This window comes from Acanthisitta chloris, unplaced genomic scaffold (genome assembly GCF_000695815.1).
Source record: "Acanthisitta chloris isolate BGI_N310 unplaced genomic scaffold, ASM69581v1 scaffold7994, whole genome shotgun sequence".
NCBI lineage: Eukaryota > Metazoa > Chordata > Aves > Passeriformes > Acanthisittidae > Acanthisitta > Acanthisitta chloris.
The window spans coordinates 5,294-13,479 of record NW_008670937.1 but is presented as its reverse complement, the minus strand read 5'-3'; the positions used below and the strand labels follow the sequence as shown (position 1 = coordinate 13,479).

General features: G+C 43.7%; 1 protein-coding gene across 1 annotated transcript in view; it reads left to right on the top strand.

The window, feature by feature from the left end:
* The window catches only part of UNC80 (unc-80 homolog (C. elegans)), a gene marked incomplete at its 5' end in the record, with an annotated part of 127,435 nt that overhangs the window by 117,055 nt on the left and 2,194 nt on the right, over nt 1-8,186 (top strand). The window contains 3 exons of the mRNA XM_009073891.1: nt 787-843; nt 6,963-7,044; nt 7,544-7,655. Coding sequence (XP_009072139.1) covers nt 787-843; nt 6,963-7,044; nt 7,544-7,655 — 251 coding nt within the window. The remainder of the gene's footprint in view (nt 1-786; nt 844-6,962; nt 7,045-7,543; nt 7,656-8,186) is intronic.

The window sequence follows — 8,186 nt, the reverse complement described above, 5'->3', positions numbered from 1 at the left end:
CCAGCTCAGCAGGCATAATCACAGTCCTCGACGTCATGCCCTTGTAGTTGTGGATGGTTTCTGGGCTTTCAGACTGCCTCGCAAATGTAAACTAATTAATGCTAAGTAATAATATTACCACTTTCCTGCTGGTAACCCAGCAGACTGCTTGCTCTCTTTCATGTTTTTCCTATGGGCTGAGCAGGCTGCTCCTGCCCGGATGGCTGCAGTGCAGAAAAGCAATGTGATTGTGTACGCGTTTGCCAGGATCCTCACCAGCTGTGTGCTTACAGTTCCACTGCACTAGGAGACCTTGTTTTCCAGATATTTGTCTTTAGAGTTGTACCCGTAGGAGAGTGGTCTATAGCTCATGGGAGATTGATTAGCCCTCCCTCAGGAAGAAGTGGCTCATGGGGAAGGGGGAAGAAAAAAAGCTTTCTATGAAGCGGGAAGTAAATAGAACCAACATAGATGAAAATGCAGCAGGAAAAATGGCTTTGAAAACAGTTCCCTGCCCTAATTTCCTGTGGAAACACATCCTGCCGAACTTCTCAGCTCCCCAGACCTCAGCAGAGATGTAGAAGGCTCCATGCAGTGTAAACTCCCTCTAAAGACTGCTGCTCCTGTTATCGGATGTTCTTTCAGCTCCTCTGAGTCATATATGTGCTGTTGAGCGTGCGAAACCAATTAATGTTACCAACCTTTTTTTTACTTTTTTTTTTTTATTCCGTTGATACTTTCTCCCTTGAAAACTTTTTTTTTCCATTTTCTTCCCCTAAATTCTTAATCCCCCTGCCCCTCCTGCAGTGAACCTAATGTCCTCGATGACTCCCCGAGCCTGGCCACTGAGGGCAGCCTCTCTAGGTACAGTGTGAACACTACCTGTCTGTCAGTGTGTGTGCTGGGAAACGAGCCGTTTCCAACCTCCTGTCTCTTCCCCTCACCTTTTGTCACTCTCTCCATCTCTGTCTCTTGTGGCTCATCGATATTCAGGCCTGCAAGTCAAAGGTGTAGCAACCCACCTTCAGTTTTCAGCTTTGATTGCCAATAACTGTGAGGAGGCTGAGGGGAAGGGGAAGCAGAAGCTGTAGTGAGTGAAGCAGGGACTGGCTGACTAGCCTCCGGGTTTTCCCCTTGTTTAGCAATTGCTTGAAAGGCACGAGAAAGATTATCCACGAGGCATTAGCTGTAGCCTGTTATAAGCATTAGTCTGGAGGCTTATATAAAACAGAGACATCTGTTTTTCCATTCATCTCACAATCCTGTCACCACAAAAGACTTAATAACAATATCAAGCTGTGTTCTTTACCATTCACTAATAAAACTAATTATGGTAAGTCCTGTGCAATATAAGTGCTCTGTGGGTGCTCTGCAACAATTCTCATTATTTTTACAAAGCGTTTCCAATTCTCAAATGTCACCTTAGAAATCCTGCAGGTGGGCACCATTAATATCTATTTAAAACTGCCCTGGAGTTCAGGTCTACCTGTTCCCCATTACCCAAGGACAGGGGAACAAACACAAGGACAGTGTGTCAAATGGGTCTGGAGTGAGCTTAGAAGGGAGGGCTGCACCTTTAACAGCCAGCTCAGTCATGTTAACCATCCTCCCTGTGTTCTGCTGCTGCACTCCCACCTCTCAACACATCCTCCTGAGGCTGGAGAGCTCTCGGTAGTCCCAAGGGCATTTCTGTTTCCTTCCAGGAGAACACGGCCCCTTACATTGGCAGCATGGAGGGTAACACACTGTTTCATTCCTGCACCAGCAGAAGCTGTGGATATGTTGAGTGTGAATGATTTCTATTTTGTTAGCTTGGGTTTAGATGTTGGTAATGGCTTTTTGGGGTGGGGACAGGCTGCTCTGTTCATTTGTTCATTCTCCTCGGCCGACAAAAGGAGAGTCTGTGTGGTGTCACTGAGCTCATCCCATGATTCATGGTGTCCTTTGTGTGCCTGAGCCCTGCTTTGACAGATCAGTCTCTAATTGGTGCTACTGCAGGAGTGGCATTAGGAAAAGACATTGGCCTGTTGGCAGAGGCAGGAATATTGTTACCTGGTTTTGTGATAAAGTGAGATGGATTGCACAGTCACCTGAGCATGTTTGGGGGGCTAAAGAGAACAGAAGTCATTCAATCAAAGAACTTCAGTGTTATCCCTCTAGCAGAACTGAAAGGTCACTGCAGTTGAGGAGGAGGATGAAGAAGAAGGTCTGTATCTGAGTTAAAGCCAAAATGACCTGATACCAGGTTACATCAGTGTTGACTCTGAAACGTTTTGATCTTGTTAAGTGGTGGGGAGTCAATCCTAATTATGGTGGTGAGGCTGAGGAATAGGAGACAGCTAAGTCAATAGATTGTTTCAAACACAGTAATTTATTTTGAACCCTGAAACGTAATCAGCTGCACAATGGGTTCCTACTGATTCCTGTCAAACAACAAATTTTCTCTAGACACCAGGACAATATCCTCCACCCTGCTCTGTGGTACAGAGATCTCCTAAGGCAAACAGGTTAGCAGATGTACTTGGGAGTCAGTTCTGCTGAGGTTTATTATCCTTCTCAGGGAAAAGGCACTAACATCTGAAGGAGGGACAGCAGAGCTGCAAAACGCTAGAAGGAATGAAGACTGTAAATGTGTTTAAAAAGGCTAGGTTAGAGCTCTGTGAGGAGGAAAAGATGCTTCAACAGCATCGTTAAATGCACAAATTGGATTTCTCCTCTGAAGGACAGCAATAATAAACCAGATGTTGTAGGAGCTCACTGTGCTGTGGGGATCACACAGGACAAAATTAATGTGTTTTTACATTCAGGAACATCAGTTTTGAACAAAGCAGGCTTGAGTTTTCCTTATGTAACTTTGATTTCAGCTGGAGCACAACGGTAACTGTTTAGGATTGCCTTCTGAATTCAAAAGCTGATGTTTAGTCATAACTGACATAAAGAAAGCAACAATATTTACTAGGGACTAGACCCTTACAGAAGGTAGGAATCAAAGAAATTAAACAAATAGTGACAAACACAAAAAAGAATAAAGTCTGATTCCCTTTGTTCTATAGCAGTTAGAGCCAGCCATGTATAAAAGCAGGGGAGACAGGAAGGGGAGAGCACTGAAGTGCTCAGACAGCATGGGGTACAGGGCTGAGGAGCATATGTGTCCAACACTGTGATTTGTTGTGGTTATTATCTGAGAGGAGAAGAGATTTACCCAAATCAGAAAGGAAGAAGCAGGAGAAGACGCTGTAATGGAAATCTATTGCACAAACACATTTCCCTGTAATGTCTGTGGCGGTGCCTATCATAGCTTAATGGTGCCTAACAGGAAAAATCAGAGTGAATCCACATTGCCAGGGCAATCGTAGCAGCAGATCTAATGCTAACTGGGCTGGGATGTGTCTGGAAATACAATACATTTAACCCATTCTCCTCTGCCTTTGTTCACTAATGCTCTCACTCAGATGTTTTGGGACACAAAGTGTGTATGTTCTACCATGATGGCATGTACATCTTTTTAATAGACATTTAAACTCCTGCCTTCCTCTGTCTCTGCTTTGTTTTCTTCCTTCTTTTTTTTTAATCTTTATTTATTTATTTATTTTGCTGCATGGTTTCTTGTAATTCCCTGAGCATCACTTCTGACACTTGCCAACCAGACGAAGTTTGTTTTGGCCCCCACTGTGTGACTGCACTGGCTGTCATTCCTTGAAGTGCTGGCAACATGCATCCACAAAGTTGGGTTGGTTGGATCTTTTGCTCCCCTGTCTCTGCCCTATGTAACGGGAGTAACATTATTGTGCAGACAAACCCCTCAGAGGGATACTCAGAGAGTGACAGAGCATCTTTGTGTTGGCCAGGAAAAAAATCTGGTTTGTTATTCCCAAATAAATCTGAGCTGTTATTCCTAGATAAATCTGGTTTATATTCTGCAGAAAAACTATTCTTATTGATCACATTGCCATGGGAGGGAAACAAACATACTGTCAGCTGAAATGGCATTTGATTCAGTATTCCTTGGCTAGGTCCCATGAGCTGCCAGAAAAACAGTATATTCCTGGTCAGGTCTAGTAAACAAGGAGAGAGAGAAAAGGAGGGAGGACAGGCTGCACAGAGCCAACCCTCTGCCTGCCACACTCACTCTCATGGAAACATCAGCAGTGCTGTTCTTTGTTGTGAAAAGAAACCCTCACAAACCCTCATGAAGGGAAAGGTTATATCTGAAAATTCAGTTACTAATCCAAAATTTCGAGCCTTTATGATTCTCTCTTTCCTTTCCTTCTCCCAAATTTGGGGATAGACTGCAAAAAGACAGCCCCAGCAGGACTGTGCTGTGTGCAGGCAGCTCTGCCAAACTCGGCTGCTCTTGGGTCCACCATTTGCCTGCAACAGATCTCTGCAATTTCAGCTCATAAGATCATCCCAAATTATACCAATTTGTGTAAGGATTCAGTACTGGAAATAAACATCCACCAGCTCATTTAACTCATTTCACTTATGATACAAACCAGGCTGAAAACCCCAGACTCCAGCAGGAAGACACCAAGTCCAGCCTTTCTTCTGCTCACCTACTGTTTGTCTTCAGTGCAAGATTACTCCATGGGAATAGCTTTTTCCTCATGTATAGTCTCTGTGCCCTCACACAGTCCATGTACACCCTTTAACTAATGACTTTTTCAAGGTGTTTTCCTAACACACGTCGAGTGAGTTTGTTTCAGCACTGTAAACAGTGTTTTGTACTGAATATGAGTGTAGTCTTTCAGCTGCAGACATTTGTCTCCTCACTCGTAGAACTGAGTTACCTTTCCTTCATCAGCAATTCTAACAGTATTCTCAAAAGCTAATCCAGTAGAAAATTACTTTTTCAAGACCTTCTCCAGCTAATTCCTACTTCATTCATATACTGGTAACCACTCTAAAAACTTCTAAGAATTCAGAAGAATAAGCTTTTACATAATCTTAGAAACAGAAGGTTAAGGAAATTCTCCAAACTGTAATTTCAGGTAGTCTGGAACACAAATCTAAAGACTAATTTAAGCACAGTCTCTTTGCTTTAATCAGGAGTGATATGTTGCATCTGGACATACCAGTCATATGTGCTGCAGTCATTGTCTGGGTCAAGAACACGCTCCTACTAACAGGAAGTAACTCGGGGGGCTCTGTCATCCCTAGGCAGGTGTTTGCATGGTGTTTAGAATGCTTGGTATGTAAATCATGTCAACACCCTATGGAAAAGCTGGGCTATATATTCCAGGGACTGGTGATCTCATTTGGAAGAGCTATCTGAGGGAGAAAAGGACTCAAATATACCTTGTTTGTTCTGGCTTTGAGCTGCAGAAGCTGTGCCTTTTTTTTTCCAAGCCAGTGCAGCTGTGGTGAGATTGCCGAGGGCATGCCTGGGATTATGAGGCTGTAGTCAGACAACCAGAAGAGAAACAGCTTCAGGGTCCCAAGATGTCTCTCTCCTTGAGGTTGCCCACTGTCTTCCCAGTAGAGCTGGCAGAAACATAGGGATGTGGTTCAGTGCAAAGTCTGGCTTTAGTTTAAGTGACAAGGGAGGAAGGAATGGGACTTTCAGGTAAGGTAACCAGATTTTGCCCCAAAGCAGAGCAGGAAGCTCCCAAATTCTGTTCCACCAAACCTTCTGTGGGCAATTGATAACTTCTGCCAAAGCAAAGAATGAGCTGCTCAGGAGACAGAGCTTTTTAAGCCTCTCCACAGAGATCCTCCATGTCTTGTCTGACCATGTCCTTAGCTTTGTCTTCTTTCTCCACTGCAGCATAGTCAGGCAATAAACTTTCACTGGTGGTGGTACTGAGCAACTCCAGGGAGATCCAAGGGAAACATCTAGAGAAAAGAATGTTGTTTTCCTTTAGATTAAGGCAGGTCAAAGGCAAAATAGATTGCAATACTGACTCTTCAACAGCACATACCAGATAGAGTTGGCAGTTGCTGAAATAGGACCTGTGGCTCAGTGGATTCCAGTCTGGCCTGAAAAAGCAGCTGCCTGAGTTAAATGAAGTCCATCTTAAATGTTACTGGCTATTGCAGACATATGTTTCTCGGACATAGTTCCTTCAGTTAAAGTGTTTTGTGACTGCTAAATGACCAGTTTTTAACTGTTTGGAGGTCTAAAGTGCTTTCATAAAAATGAGGGGAGGGTGAAGTTTTCATACTAAGTAGATTAGCCGGTCAGTCAAATGGCAGAATGAGATAATGAGATGGTAATGTAGCTCGGTATGTCTTATTGCTAAAGATTCTTTCACTGCAGATTTTCAGATACTTTGTGCCAATATAATAAAACCCAAAAAGCTGTGTTTTTATATCTCTATCTATATCTGATTTTTGTTTACTTGTCTCTTTTGTTTGCTAGCCACAAAAAGACTTAAGGCTGCAAGTGTTGAGTGTGGGCCTTTGTTCACATAACTCATGCATCCATTATGTGAATGGATCCTTTGTCACTTTGTGTTTGTTTTTTGTTTGTTGACTTAAATTGAAATTAAAACCAGATGATAAAATTGTGATGAGGCCTTGGAGTCTATTTGGGAGGATTAAAAAAAAGCTTTTACAACACTGTCCTTGAAAAAAGGCAAAGCAAACAAGAAGGCTTTTGAACTAGGATGCTGATGTTCTTGCCTTCACTGATGTGGCAAAGGATGCAGAGAAGTGAGTGCTGCTCAGTGGGATGCATCAATCAATGACTGAAAACTGAAATCTGCAGTTATTTATATTTGGATGCTACCTGTGCGTGGCCAAGTCCTGAATGCCATGACTCCACCTCCCACCCTTTCCTAAGCCCTAGAAGCCACAACCCAACAGACACGTCCCCCCCATCCTTCAAAGACAGTGTTGCTCTTTGAAGTGATTGTGCCATTAGTGGTTGGTCAATCTATTATTTATTTATTTATTTGTTTATTTTAGTCCCAATTGCCAGGACACCTGCTAGTTGCTCAGGGTGCTTCTGTGCTTGGCCTAATGCTGTCAACATCTAACAGGGTGGCAAGTGTGCAGAGCGAGCCAGGACAGCAGAACCTTCTCCTGCAGCAGCCTCTGGGGCGGAAGAGAGGCCTACGGCAGGTGAGAACACAGGCAGCAAACAAACCTTCTCTCTCCTGCTTTGGTTTGGCTTTTCTTGTCTGTGTCTGTTTGGACCCGATTTGTGGATGTGACATGTTCCTTCTATCTAATTTATGTTATACTAGTGCAGTCCCTTGAGTTAGCAGGAGCTGTCGCACAAGGTGTAGCTGTGAGGCCGGACCAATCCCCAAGAGAGGAGGTGCCCTTTGTTTTAAATTCCTCAATCTTGTGCTCTGCAGGTTTTTTTTTAATCTGTTATTAAATGATGGTCATGTAGCCTGCATTGCACTGCATTCAGTGTTGGATCTGAAAAGGCACAAACCCCAGAGGTTCATATGAAGCAATGTCTGAGCCTTGGAACCCTTAAAACACGTATCTGCTAAAAGCAGAATGAGTGGGCATCTAGTGGAACAGACGGTGATGATCGGTTCTCCTTTCAGAGAAGAAGCTGTGCAGTATGTGAACATACATGAACCTAACTCTCTCTTCCAATGTTTAGCTTCGACGACCACTGCTGTCACGTCAGAAAACTCAGACAGAGCCTCGGAGCCGGCACGGAGCTCGGCTTTCCACCACGCGGCGGAGCATCCAGCCCAAGCCGAAACCCTGCGGTAGGGCAGTGCTGCATGGCCAGAAACAGCACTTCTCACTGGAAAGTAGAAGATGCTGTGTTGTTGTTTCAGCTTTAAGCAACAGTATGTTGTTAGTAGCCTATATTAAAGTCCAGTCCCAGCAGCTTTAGCCTTTCTCCAAATAAGTGGATATCCTATCAGAAAATCACTTTCTCAAAACACTATGACGGTTTCTCCAGAGGTTTTCAAGGTGAAACAGGACATGGACAATGAATTATCTTGTCTCTGATAGTTGTGGAGAATTTACAGGACAGGTATCCTCTATCCTTGTTCAAAACCTCCAGATGTGCAAGTTTTGAAGCAGCTATTGAGAGTAAGAGAAAGAAGAAAATGTCCCACCATTCATAAGTTTAGCAGTGCAGAGCTTTAAGGATTGTATATGGAAATGAATGCAGGACTGTTCCAGTCCATGCTGCATGTCTCCAAGAGTCAGCACTGCCAAGCAGAGTATCCTGTACCATCTGAGATGAGCAGTTAGCTTTGGAGGAAGTATCTGGAAGAGCAAAGGTT